The 14178-nt window shown below is 40.1% G+C and overlaps 1 protein-coding gene across 1 annotated transcript in view; it reads left to right on the top strand.

Annotated features, from left to right (window-relative positions):
- CALCR (calcitonin receptor) overlaps positions 1–14178 on the top strand; it is a 153199-nt gene that overhangs the window by 117955 nt on the left and 21066 nt on the right. The window contains exon 8 of the mRNA XM_053959429.1: positions 12482–12635. Coding sequence (XP_053815404.1) covers positions 12482–12635 — 154 coding nt within the window. The remainder of the gene's footprint in view (positions 1–12481; positions 12636–14178) is intronic.

Below are 14178 nucleotides of genomic sequence, written 5' to 3'. Positions count from 1 at the left end.
CCATAAAACAAAAAAAAAAAAAGAAAATAATAAATGGAGGTAAGGTGACCTGCTAATATGTTCAAAGCCTCCCAACTTTACTAGAAAGTGTATCCTGTTACCTTAGTAACATAATAAAATTGTAATTCTGTGATTGGGAAAAGAAAATAGACAGGAGCACATTTTTAACATATGATGAAATTACAGAAAATCTCTATATGAGTATATGAAGACTTAGAGGATTTATGTTTAAAATGCTAAAAAAAATCACAAAAATTCCCATAATATTTTTATGCTGACGCCTATTAAGAGAGCAAATGAAAGCTTTACAGCTTGGGTTTTTTCTACTCCTACGGCACCCTCTGCTTTAATAAGTCCATTTGAAGATTACTGCTTCTGACTTCCTGTAGTTTGCTGCACTTATTAATTTTCTACATGCACATCTTTGGAACTTCACAGGTTCATGTATGATGTATGGCTCTCACCTTTTGTGTATACAGAAATACTGAAATGTGTAGACTGAATTTCAAGAAATAATGGATACCACTCACGTAGCAGCCATATACTGAGATGAGGTTGGTGGTATTTATTCTGCAAAATAATAAATATGTTTCCACCCCAACAGTTCCTGCTTTTTTTTTTCTTACCTAAAGTTTCACAATAGATTTTAAATGTGAAATGCCATGGGAAAATACTTTCAATGATTCATAATTTATGAGGATCTCAACAAATTCATATAATTTTGAAAGAAGAAAGGATGATCTCTTAAATAACAAGGAGAAAGGTCAGGAGGAGCAAGAGAGGAAATTCCTTCCTAACTCCAAGACAGCCCCACTCTCCCTGTGACCCAGGGAGAAAAAACATGAGACAATCCAAAGCACCATTTACATGAGGAGAGTCTGTACCACATCCTTACTCACATTGCTGCTAAGAGTTAAATCCTTTGATGATCAGTCTGCTCATGTAAAATGGTAAGTCAAGCCACTTTTATAATAATCTTAACTTGCTTATTTCCTCATATTTTCTGGTTATCCAATTTTCTTTCTCTCTGTTTCTCTTTCTGTCAGACTTATCTGGATCTGAAACCATGGAAAAGAAGGATCTGTGTCCAGGTGGCCATACAAGAAATGAAGAAGCTATGGACAAGGTTCAAAGACATTTAAACAAAAATAAACAGGGCATGTGTATGAACACTAATTTACATATGCTGAAAATTTTGACTGTTTTATCTGAACTAGGAACTGAATTAATTATGCTATTATTGGAACCACATTCATAGGAAGAGAGATCATCATCACCTAAGTGAGACTGACCCACAGTAGAAGGGTGATCTATGGACAGCACATCATGTACTCCATTAAAACATCCAGAAATATAAATAAAACTCTTTCTGCTACATCTCTCAATATAGTCTTACACATCAGATTTGTATTTTTCATTTTCTGTATTCCACAAGAGTATTCATTTTAATACTCAGTACTGATGGGAGTAAAAGGAAGCAACAGTTAATGCCTGAAGGGGCAGCTCTACCAATGAGAAATTGAGCAATTCATCAGCTCCATGGGCATCATATAAATATGCTTTTTGGTGGAGCTAAGTTTGGTCACAAATTAGTAATGTCTCAGTAATTAGAACCTCTTCCACAAAGGCTTTTAGAGATCTTACTGTATATTTTTTTCTCTTTCGCATTCTAGTAGAGATATCTGTTCTCTTCTTTCTGCAGGTTCTTCTGTAGCCTCTTCACCTTTTATGTGGTAGTTTCACCCTTGCTTCTGTCATTATATGGTGTGAAAATTTATATTTTTATTGCAGTTTTACATAGGCCATATCAAGGGCCAGTGCTCTACTGGTAGTTCCTAGGAGCCCTGTGTGGGGTCTCATGCTTGGCCATGTTATGTCAGAGAGTAAGGACACAGCATTCATTCAGGCACACTCCAATCTCACAGTCAAATCCCATCTCATTGCCACACAGCTTCTTAGGCCTTAATGTATAAACAATCTGTACATCCTCTTATATGGGTTCAGTAGCAGACCTGGGATGGAAGAACCCAAAGCAATCCCTGTTTAATTACACACAGCATGATTTCATTTCCTTCTGGCAGCATCTGTAACTAACTCAGGCCTTGAACATGAGGGGTGAGAGGATGGAGGCTGTTTTTCCCTCCTTGTGTAGATGTAGATACATTTTAAAGATCTTGAGCCAGTTTAGCACCCCAGCTGATGGTGCAACATGTGCTCCTGCGTCTCTGGCAGGAGTACATAGTCCCTTTCTCTTTGCAAGCATTTCACTAACCTTGCTTACAGTGTGGGCATGAGGTGGGATGACAAGGGGCACTTGATTATCTGTACTGCCCAAAACCCATCTCCTGGAACAAGCAAGCATTCTAAGCGCTAAGGTCTTCTAAGCATCTTACTGCTTTCAGCATTGTTAGTTAGACCAAGAGAGCACAAAGTCTGGTGCCCACTAACATTAACATTTTAAAGCAAGGCCATGGTAGTAGCAATACTAAAAATTCTAGCTTTTTGTGGACACTAGAACACTATAAATAATCTCTCCATTAACAAATTAAAGTGAAAACCACAACTGCCCAATCGTGCTAGGTTTTCCTCCCTACCACAATTACAGCAAAACTGTAGAAATAAAACACTGAGTTGTGTGGACAGATGACAAGTGTAAAAGAATAGTTACTGTAATTAATGGGGTTTCAATATTGGTATTCCCCTGTTCCCAAGGGAATAGAGAGGCAATGTAAGACAAGAAAGCAAAGGAGATTTGCAGCATTTCGGGAAGAGTGTCAATTTGGGTATTTTTTACCATACAAATGTTATCTTCTCACCTCTTCTTGCTTTCATTTCCTGCTGATCTAGCCTGGCAGATGATGGGGAGTTTAAAACATCTTTTTATCAAATGTGGTGCTCATAAATTATAACAGTGAGGACAAATGGCAAAACTGCTGTTCCATGTGACCTATTTTCCTTAGTTGTTCCAGCAGTCCTCATCATGGAGCAGACTTCCCTGGAAACAGTAAAGGTAGATATCCACAAAGGAAAGGGGCACTTCCATCTTCTGAGTTGTTTCATGTATTATATTTGGGGTACAGTTTCAGGAGGTGCCATTCTTGTTAAATTATTTGATTCTTTTTTTCATGTGACTATTTCCATAACTTTTCTGTCACTGTCAAAGCATCTCTGAAGTCTTTTATCTTCGTACATCTATTCCTTCATCATCCTTCCATTAGGTTACTTATAGGAGCCTCAGCATCCAGTTTAGCCGCCAAGAGGTGACCCAGGGTCTGGGCAATTGTGAAATCAATAGAATGAGAGTAAGAACAGGAAGATTTGGCATGAATGTTGAAAGTTAGAGCGAAGTTGTCCCCACTAAGAAGAATTTCTGAATTGAACAAAGCACCATATCACATTGCTGAGGTTCACAGTTGTGGTGGCTGAGCCCACGAGGTGCAAGCAACGACAATTCCTGATGTTCATGTGTCTGCAGAGGGGTGACCACAGAGGTGACAGGGAAAGGAAATTCCTACTCTATCTATCTCTGCCCTCATCCACAAAGAAAGGGAGGGATGATAGCTTTCATGTAGCCCAATGCAAAGATTTTCATGTCAAAATAAATCCAACTCTACCAGATCTTGTGTATGGGCTCTTATTTAGAAACCTGAGTGCCATTTCCTCCAGGAATTGTTTCTAGTGTTTCCAAGTGTTTCGAGAAAGAACCTTGTAATGCAAAATGCCTTGTTGCCCAGAAACTGAAGGAATCAAATTCCAGAGCTCATTCCCAGGTTTTTTGTCCGCATCTTTTCTCCTCAGGTGAGGTAGACCTGCAGTCAAATGCTCAGTACAAGTCCAAACTTCAGATGTAAATATCTATGAAAAGTCAAATTTAACCTGTCATTCTGCCTAGTCATTATTCATCTGCACCATCTTTGGACCCTGAAGCTCTGTCATTGTGGCAGTGAGAAGTGAGCACTCCCAGCATAGTTGTTCCCAAAATCAGTAGAATTTCAGCAGCCCAGTTCTTGCTGTTGCTCTTCTGTTTAGCCACAGTGGCCATTTATAGCCATGAGGCTGTTGAAGTAAAGCACACACTGCAAAGCACACACTTTTTCTTTATGCAAAATGAGTGAATCCGTTCCAGATTTGCTGAATTCATGACATGTCTCCAGAACTGCTGCTCAAGGAAGGTGTGCTTACTTCACCCTCAGATCTGCACTGCAGCAGTCTCCCAAAGGCTATTCATCTTCCACAGTATGGAATTGTGTTTGACTTAGATGCCTTTCTGAGGCTTTTTTCATTTTTCCTTTTGGTCTTCTTAAGAGATGGGAGAGATGACAAAGTGAAGATGATGTAAAAATTTGGGGTAGTACCTGGGCAACTATAACTTTCTGTCAATTGCGCTGTCTCCAATGTGTCTGAGAGACTGAAAGTTAAACAGATGATAATATGTCATTAGTGCCTAAAAACACAGGCATAGAAAAATGTCAAGTAGCCACTCCTTAAATGTCAGATCAACAAGTGCAGATGCTAACAGCTGCCTTTTGATGGATACTGTGTTACACTGTATGGACATGTCACACCCTGATGAACTTTTGTTTTACACAAGGCCTCCCACACTCATTTAAGCAGCTTAGGTGTTGCTATTTCTCTGTGAATATAAAGCAATTATATCTAGAAACATTCAAGGTGTCTCTCCAAGTTTTCCTTGCAGTATGCCTTTAAAAGGGTCTAACTGAAATGTGAGAAATTTGAGTATGAATTGCCCAAAAAGATTTTTCAAAATCCTTCAAAATATTGGATTCTTCAAAAAAGAATTCCCCTCGGAAGGACAGTACCGTAATGTTTCCAAAACACAATACTCCCCCCAATACCATGCTGCCACAGCTATTTTCCTCGCTGGGATTTGTCAGTGGCAAATGCTTCCTGTAGAGGCAGCTGTGTCTCAGTCCAAGACAATTTACCTCACTCTAAAGCTGGTGGTTAAAACAAGTCAGGTGAATTAAATGCAGAGTACTCATTCCTTTCCAGGGACTACATCATCCTGCACATCTATACCATGAAGGCAGATATGCCCTTCAATGACTGCTGTGCAGACCATTTCAGCCCATTTCAGCCATGTCCCTGCTACCCTGTGTTTCTTGAAGGTATCTAAGACCAAACAGAAGTAGCTTGAATCAGAAGAGAAAAAAAAAAAAAATAAGACATCAAAGTGCCTTTACAGATGACAGCCAAACATGTGGAATAAGGGTATGGAAGAAGAAGCAATAATGACTTTCAGCAGGAATAAAACATCAAGAGGCTTGGGTTAGTTATGCACATGACCTTTAAATTTAGTTGGCAAAATGAGCTATTGGCCAATAATAGGTCAGTTGTTTGGATAATTGAACTCCTTTGCTCACCACCCCACCCCTGAGTGACTTATGCTTGCATACACCCAATTGACTGACTTTGGGATTTCCTGGCATTCCCTTGGCCCCACATCCTTTGAAGGGTTGGCAGCTCTACCTAGCAGCAGGTCACCCCAGGAAAGACACTGGAGCAGCATCTGAGCAAATCCAGAGAATTAAAACACTCATAAACATTTAAGGTCAGACACATGTTACATTTGGACACCTGTTTTGCAGACACGTACAGCTGACTTAGTCACCCCATGCTAAAGACAGACAAAGTTACATTCAGGGTACTATCCATCTGGCTTATTTTAGGTACATCCTTAGGATGAGGTAATTTTTACTCTAATCTCCATCATCTCTATCATTATCTTTTGATTACAGGAGAGACAGATTGGGAGTCTATATTTAGTATCACAAATCCCAGTTGTATCATTAGAAAATTCCTGGAGCATTTAACTGAATCGTGAGTGGATATATCCATGTCATCAAAGAGTACCTAGGCCCCAGGAAATGCTTTTGTAGGACTAGATCTTGCACCTCAAACATAAGGTAGGTGCACTTGACTGTTAGATAAACTCCATGCAAACGTAAACTACCCTGGCTCAGGGCTCAATGCCCAGAGTTCAGCTATGCCTGGATGCAAACTTGAGTAACCTCTGCCTTGTCCTATCATCCTGTGCCTGGTGGCTTTTGCTCGGGTGTCACAGTAGAGGACAGGTGCCTGGAATAGCAGGAGCTCTTAACTTTTTTTGTCAGGGAGAAGGTGGCAGCAGATCCTCTCCAAATGAACAGCAGGTTGCACTGTCTTGTGCTATTTTTTAATGCAGCCCCACCCTTGTTTTCTCTGCCTTTCTCTTCCCTCTTTGCTGGCCTATCTGCTCTCCTCCATCAGTCAGGCTCATATCTACAATGGCTCCCTTAAAAGCTGCCTCTCTCTGGCAGCACCACTCAGAAACCAAGCTGATAAAATCCCTTGGTAATGGTGAGGCTGTTTTGCTTTGCCTCACACCCTGCATCACACTTGCCATCCTGCAGGTGAGGAGCCAGTGGCCACTGCACACTGAGACAGGGCCAGTTGTGCAGTGAGAGCCCCTCTGGCCCTGCAGAGCTCAAAGCTGCAGTCCAGGGAGAACTATTGCTACTGCAGCCAGGACTCAGGTAAGTGCAGATGTAGCCTTATTAATTCCTGTCCAGAATGTGTAAATCTGGACTGGCTGCTTTGCTATAGCATAGACATGGATACACATGCTGTTAAGAATAGCCCCTGTTGTTTAATTTCATATTTTGCTGTCTTGTAACACAAAACCTGGTAGCCCTCGGAGAACAGTGTACATTTCATTTTGTAAATGGTTAAAAAATATATTAAAACGTTAATCTTCTTCCAAACCCCAGTATGCCAGGTTTCTGACTGGAACACAGTTTAATGGATGACTCATTGCAGATACATTGTATAATGGTGTGATGTTCTGATAGCCAGTGATTTACAGCTACAATACTTAGCACAGTCTTGCTTTGGAAAAAACTTTTATTGCTTATTTGTGTAACATATGGATACTTGGAATTTAAGAATATTTTCACAGAATAGTGTTCTAATAGTCAGAAAAAAACCCACCATTTTTTAAGGCAGAGCAGTAATCAAACTTGAAGCAACTCCTTTAAAATGCTAAGTTTAGAATGTTTGAGAACATATTGTATTGCCTTCAAACTGAATTGAATAAATCATATCTGGCTTCCATGGCAAGCTGTAATCTCTTCGAGGAGGGTCCTTTGCTGCCACACACTGGGGAGGTTTCCCAGAGGTGAAGAGGAACTAAGATAGTAAGGTCAAATATGTTTATTTCCCTTTAAACCAAGAAGTGTACAGCTGTAGCGATGGCTCGTATAGTGGGCTTGGTTTAAAATTGATAACCTTGGCTGGCCTGTTCTCAGCAATTCATTTGAAATGTCGGTGGGGGGCATTTCAATGGATAGTGAACTTTGGAGAAGAGACATTTCATTATGCACGCTGAGGGGCTTTCTCACACTTGCTTTCCATAGGGCAGGATCTCTGGAGTAGACAAGGACTGGTGTAAAATATAGACCTCCCAGCCTGCCACCCTGAGTTCCTTTACCCAGGGAAGCAGTGCAGGAATGGACACACACGGGAACCTGTACAACTTTACTGTGCCAAAACAGAGTGAAGCCTTTTGCTCTGTCTGATTTACTAGGACAACCTTCCTCAAACAACTAGCAGGTTTATTTCATATTAAATTTTGTTATTATCATTGAAAGTGGAGTTCTGGGGTTTATGCAGTTCAAGAATTCTTACTTGACTTGCCCCAATGAGGGTAAGTGGTGCAGTTAATGGCGCAGTTTTCTGTCCGTAAGTTATTAACCAATAACCAAGGAGAGCCTTAACAGAGAAATGACAAGCACATGTGATGAGAGCCTGCTGGATTAGCTGAGGAGAGCACTATGCCAATTACATTATTGTGCAATTGCAGGGTCCTGCATAGGCAGATGGGCCTTTGGGACTCCTTTGGCAGGACTGGAACATTAATAGTGTTTATAACATGCCAGTATACCCTGCAAAACATCATAGATGCCATTTCTATATCTTTCTTGTAAAAGGAGAGTAAAATTATTTATTTCTCCTCTGGGAAACGTTCCAGAATCCTTTTGAAGTACTTTTGTTGCATACTGCAGCTGTGGTGTTTACAAGATTTCCATAACTCTCTGAAATATTTGCAAGTGAGAGGAATATGACAGACTGTGTTCCTATTGATCCCTTTTGTCCCAAGTAATTAGGCCACAATCATTGCAGTCATTGGAGTTTGCTTTTATGGGGAAGGAGAATCAGCAATAAGGGACCTTTTTTTCCTTGGGTGCTGATCCTGTCCTGCAGATCTGTAGAGAACCTTTCTTTGCTTCTGTGCCCATCAATGCAATGCAAACATGAGGCCAGAAGCAGCCTCCTTGCTCACAGATTGAGTTTATTTCCACACTGTATTCTGCCAAAAAAAGGGTCATTCTTGGCCATCCTTCCAGAAACACAAAAGGAGCTGCTTTTCTAGGTGGTTACCTGACTTTGAGGACTGGTAATTTCTTCCTCATAATTTTTTCACACTTCCCCTTGCTATAGCCATCAACAGGACAGTGCAGGACAGTGCTGTCTGTTTCCAGGCTGTCAAAAAGTAGAGTATTTGTTTATTCCTTTGTTCAGGAGACCAACCTGAGCAACAGTTATGGGGCTGCACTAGAAAGGACCTGTTGTTTCCTCTCAGCCTGTGCTGCTCATGAATTAAAACTCTAGGTTTAATTAAGTTAACCCTAGGTTTAGCTGAAGCTAGGTGACTAGCTTCAGTCACCTGCACACCTGCAGACTGAAAAGCTCATGACTTTTAATTCCCCTTCAGGGTGTGAAGGTCCTGCAATGATCCTTTCCTGGATTTCACTGTGCTGCATATTGTACAAGGCACAACAAGGACAGAGCCTCTGCCTCAAAGAACTTACAACAAAACTTTTGTCTTCAGCAGAAAATAAACTTCCTGCACATGTTTTTATCTCAAAGTTAGCAGTCATAAAATCCTAGATCTTGGAATGGTTTGGTCAGAAGGGACCTTAAAGATCATCTAATTCCAACATCCCTGCCATGGGCAGAGACACCTTCCCTTAGACCAGGTTACTTAGAGCCCCACTCAACGTGGTCTTGAACACTTGCAGGTATAGGGAGTTTACAACCCCTCTGGGCAACCTGTTCGAGTGTCTCACCACCCTTATAGCAAAAATATCAGTCTTTATAAATTATAGATATCAGTCTTTTTAGATTATAGTAAAGATTTATAAATAATAGTAAAGAAAACAATCAGTTATCAAGCATTACACAGGTGGAAATTTTGCTTCTGTATCATCTTGCAGTTTTATTTTACTTGTTTCTGTAAAAATAAACACTATATAAAACTTACTGGTTTTGCTATTTTCTCAGTTAAGATTAATATACACCAAGGTGTTGGTTGCATTTGTCGTGTTTTATTTTTACCAATCCAATTCTTATCAGTAAAAGGTTCTCTTTTACTGAAAAATCTCTTTTACTTGCTCTGACCAAAGGAAAACAGTTTTTTTATTGTAGGGAAATATTTCCATTGCACGACTTAGCCATAGCTGAAATACACTGCATTTATTACCTCATCCAAAGCAGACTGATTTTTGTTTCCCTTTGAATAACATGAATTTAACATCTTATCTCAATGCACTGTTGTGTTTAAACTCCTCATAATAACTTTTTCACATAAATTCTCAAATTAATGTGATGTGTATGAAAGTACTAGTCATAATAATCCTTTATTCTTTGCCAAGGGTTTTCTTACTTCTCTAACTTATTACATCAGAAGTTACTAAGTTCCTCAAGAGTCATGTGTTGTCTGCATGTCCATTGCTCTAAAGGATAAGTAAAAGATTTCATTTTTGAAGCCACAAGTCATAGTTCAAATGGAGGGTACACGAAAGAAAGAAACGTTGGGAAATTAGAGCAAAAGGAGCTCTACAGCTGCCAGGAAATGTTTTTTCTATGTGTGCATTTGTTTGAGCTGCAGAAACAAGTTCCAGCAAAGATTGACTTGGTTCTAGTGGAAGGTATGTTCTGTCAGTCTCTGCTCAGAGGGCTGGTGAGCAGTGCATACAGAGAAGAGGCAAAGAGGTACAAGGATACTCCATAGCCACCTTCCTTTCAGTTGGGCAGTATGAAACAGGGAAATAATTAAGTCAAAATGACAGATTTGAGAGGTACCATGGATTTTATTGCTGAACTCACCATCTGGGCTCAGTTCCTCCTCTAGTTGTTCCTAGGGCCCAGGTGACTGGATGGAATGCTGGGACAATTTGGCCCTGGCAAGAGCAGGACCAGCCCCTGTGCAACATGCAGGCACCCTGAGTCACTCCCACTAAAGCCATCAGGAAAACGATGCTTTGAGCTCTCAGGTGACCCCTCTGACCTGCAGCTTGTCCACAAGGGGACACAGTGCTGGCCCAGCCCAAACCTCAGACACAGAAAACTGCTGTGATGGCTCAGGAAATTTGCTTATGTTTTAGAGGCCAGGGTGGCTGGCTGATGCCAGGGAGGGCACCTGAACCTGTGCACAGACTGAGGGAAGTGTCTGTCAAGCAAGGCAGCCCTTGTAGGGATGGGTTATCAATAAGAGGAGAAGGGAGAAAGGTAAGCCACCAGCTAGGAGGCTGCATTGAGTCTGGGCTAGGAAACAAGGCAATAAACATATTGACCCAAACCTGTGAAAAACAGTCCAGGAATTATATAAGAGCCTTAATGAACACTTTTGCCCACAGAAAAAGGAGCAAATACGTCTTCACTTATTTGTTTTGGTGGTGGTGGTGGTGGTGGTGGTGGTGGTGGTTGTGGTTGGTTGGGCTGGGCTGGATTCAGTATACAATCTTTTTTGGACACACTTTTAAGAACTGCTCAGCCACATTGTGGAAAAAAGATGTAACAGTCTGTTCTGTCCTGCATGGTGAGAAGAAAACATGAATTACCATAAAATAAAAAGCATTTCTTCTCACTAATCTTGTTAGAATCCTATATCCTAACCTATCAATAAACCTATATTTTCATGAATACTAACCTGCACTGCAAATATTGAAACAGAACTAAATTCACATGTTTGGGCAATTGGAAATTGGGAACGGAAGGTGATGGACTGGATGTCTGAGAAGATTTTCTGATCCAGAGGGGCAGTCCAGACAAATGCAAAACATGCAGTCCCTTATCTGCTGAATGGCAAAAGTGTCTCTTGAAAGAGACAAGTCCTAATGACATCTTGTACAGCCCAGGTAGTCAGCTTGGAAAACATCTGCAGAAGTCAAGGGAAAGAAGTATTCTCTCATGGCCACAGATGGGGACTGTTACTTTGCTATCACTGCTGTGACCTCAGATTTCCAGGTAGCATGTGGTTCTCCCCAGAAGCAGTGGGTGTCTGCCTGCACAGCAATGCCTAACCACTCCTCCTGGTCCTCCTGGGTTGTGGTGACAAGGAAGTCCAGGTGGAGGACCTCACTGCCCTCCCTAAGAAAGCAAATGGACATGAGACACTTTCAGAAGAGGAGCAGCATCGTCCCTCACCAGCTGGCACTCCAGTAGTGGACACAACATGGTTCCCTCCATCTGCCCACTGCCCACTGAAATGTGTAGCCACCATCCCTTGGTCTGTCTGCAACCTTGTCTGAACCATGCATGGGAACCACTTCACCAGCTCCATTTAGCTCCACATGTCAATTTGTTATTTCATCAAAATAGAGCAAAGCTGTCACCTCACAAAGTAGTAAAGACAGTATCCCTGGTACCCTACAAAAGGATCTCTGCTGCCACAAAACTTGCACTTTCCAAAGGAATTCGTTCAGAGCTGGTGGCTGTTTAAAGCATAAATGACTTTGGCTTAGAAGAGAGACGTGAAAAAACTTAGAAAAATTTGATCAAAAGGAAGTAATCCAAATTGGAGCTCAATGTTGCTGTCTTTTTCACAGCCTTCCTTTGACCTCTAGAACAAGTTGTTTGTTTCAGTTCTAAAAAAAACCCATACTAAGTTTTGAAGGAATTTTTTTTTTTTTTGTAATTTTTGGAGTGCTGTTACCGTAGTTTTCTTCTATTTTGTGTGGGCTTTTATTTACAGAATCACAGAATCTCTAGGTTGGAAGAGATCTTCAAAATTATCAAAATCATCAACCCGTGACCTAACATCTCAACTAAACCATGGCACTGAGTGCCACATCCAGTCTTTTTTTAAACACATCCAGGGATGGTGATGCCACCAGCTCCCTGGGCAGGCCATTCCAGATCTTTATCACTCCTTCCATAAAAAACTTTTTCCTGAGTCTCTTTTTCTCCAGGCTAATTTAATTTAATTTAATTTAATTTAATTTAATTCCTTTAGTTCATCTCATTTATTGAAGTTTGAAATCCTTCTCACTGATAGGTGCTGAAAAACAACCCCAAAAAACAGAAAGAGCTGGGAATTTTTGCTCCCCTTTGCTTTCGTATAGCCTAGCAGCATTTGTCTTTGCCTACTTAAATGCAAAATGCTGGTCAAGTGTGTGACTTTCTCTCATTTATCTAACAGGTAAGCTGCAAAGTGCTGCAATTCTTTCATCAGTACATGCTGGGCTGCAACTACTTCTGGATGCTCTGCGAAGGCATTTATCTTCACACGCTGATCGTGGTGGCAGTGTTTGCCGAAGAACAGCGTTTGCACTGGTATTACCTCTTGGGCTGGGGTATGTATGTTACCATTTGTAGCAGGATGGTCAGCACACTCAGATTTTTTTAATTCTTCTAGCACCTATGTATCACTTGTGATCTAGTTAATATCATCAGCTCATAGCTTAAGACTGAGTTCTTGGACCCTTAATTTCAGTTCATACAGTTACATGGGCTTAGAAACTTACAAGAAACAGCACAAAAAATATTTTTTATTTGTTTCATCTTGGGATTTGAAGAAAGAAATGCTTAAGCTCTGTTAAGAAAAGCTATGGGAGATAATATATTTCTATTCAAGTCTATCTCTTTCCTTAAAGAAAAGTTGTTTATTTCTGTCATATATATGCAAAAGCATGAATGTATGACAATACATACAAAGTATAATTTTCCTGGAATCAAGAGGAAAGATCAGTATCTGTCTCACAAAGTGAAGCAATACACAACATACAAAGAGGAACCAGAATTTCTCTGGAAGTGAAACAGTAACAGATATATTTTGGCATATGTTGTTTTAAAGGAAAAAATTTGATTTTACCTACTAGTAGATAATGGCTTTGCTGTCAGGTCTGGTTTTGTCCAACAGCATATGGTCACAAGTATACTGCCCAAGGAACCATGACTGGGTCTGTTCTTCATCTCCAAATATGCAATCTCTTCTCTTTTCACTGAGGGACCCCTTGCCTTTTTAATGGGTAGCAGCAGATATTTTTTCTTTGGACTATCTGGTCCAATAAAAGACCATATAAATATAATCAGTATATTACAATGAATCTTTTACATTTAAATCACTATTTTAAATCCAGTCCACATTAGTGTTGACAGAAAATCAGTATCAAGAGCTTTTTTCCAGTTTGGCAGCCATGAATCTCTGGCCTCATTCCAATTTCTGGTAAGACAGCTGCCCTATCTTGAAACCACTGATGCAGCAAAGCAGCAAATAATGGATCTTTACCCATTGTCCCACTGTACACAGGGATGTTCCTGCAATCCTGTCTGAAGCAGACATAATTTATTCTATATTTGCCATCCTCTTTGGTGAAGTTGTACTTTCTCAAGATTATTTCATTTACAACAGGAAAATAGAAAAATAGCCCTATTGCTTAAACCAATAATAAATAGGATTCTTTTAGATTAGATTAATGGATAATTATATAACTAGGTAATTAGATCAGAGTAAAATTACCCAATTCTATATGTTCTGCAGAAATTTAAAATACTACCTTCAAATGAAAGTTAGGCATCCAAAATTTGATTCTAAATAGGCAGTAACAGCAAAGTTATCCCCTATCTGGAGTTTCATTTTAAAGTCTGGTCATTTACTTTCCTCTTACAATAAAAAGCTTAGTGCTCTCTGGATACCTACATTAGATACCAAGAAAATTAACATGATTTTCTAGTTTATATATTTTGTGGTGCCAGATAGCAGTCTCCAAGCATGTAATAATTTGCCTTTGGTGTTTTTTGTTTGTTTGTTGGGTTTTTCTTAATGAGAACACCAGCATACACTCTTTTTTCTTATGAGAATGGCATCTTTTCTAAGAAGGTAAGTACTTGTAATGC

Source organism: Vidua chalybeata, chromosome 1 (assembly GCF_026979565.1).
Source record: "Vidua chalybeata isolate OUT-0048 chromosome 1, bVidCha1 merged haplotype, whole genome shotgun sequence".
NCBI classification, from domain to species: domain Eukaryota; kingdom Metazoa; phylum Chordata; class Aves; order Passeriformes; family Viduidae; genus Vidua; species Vidua chalybeata.
The sequence above is the reverse complement of the archived record's forward strand: the minus strand, read 5'-3'. Positions and strand labels throughout refer to the sequence as shown.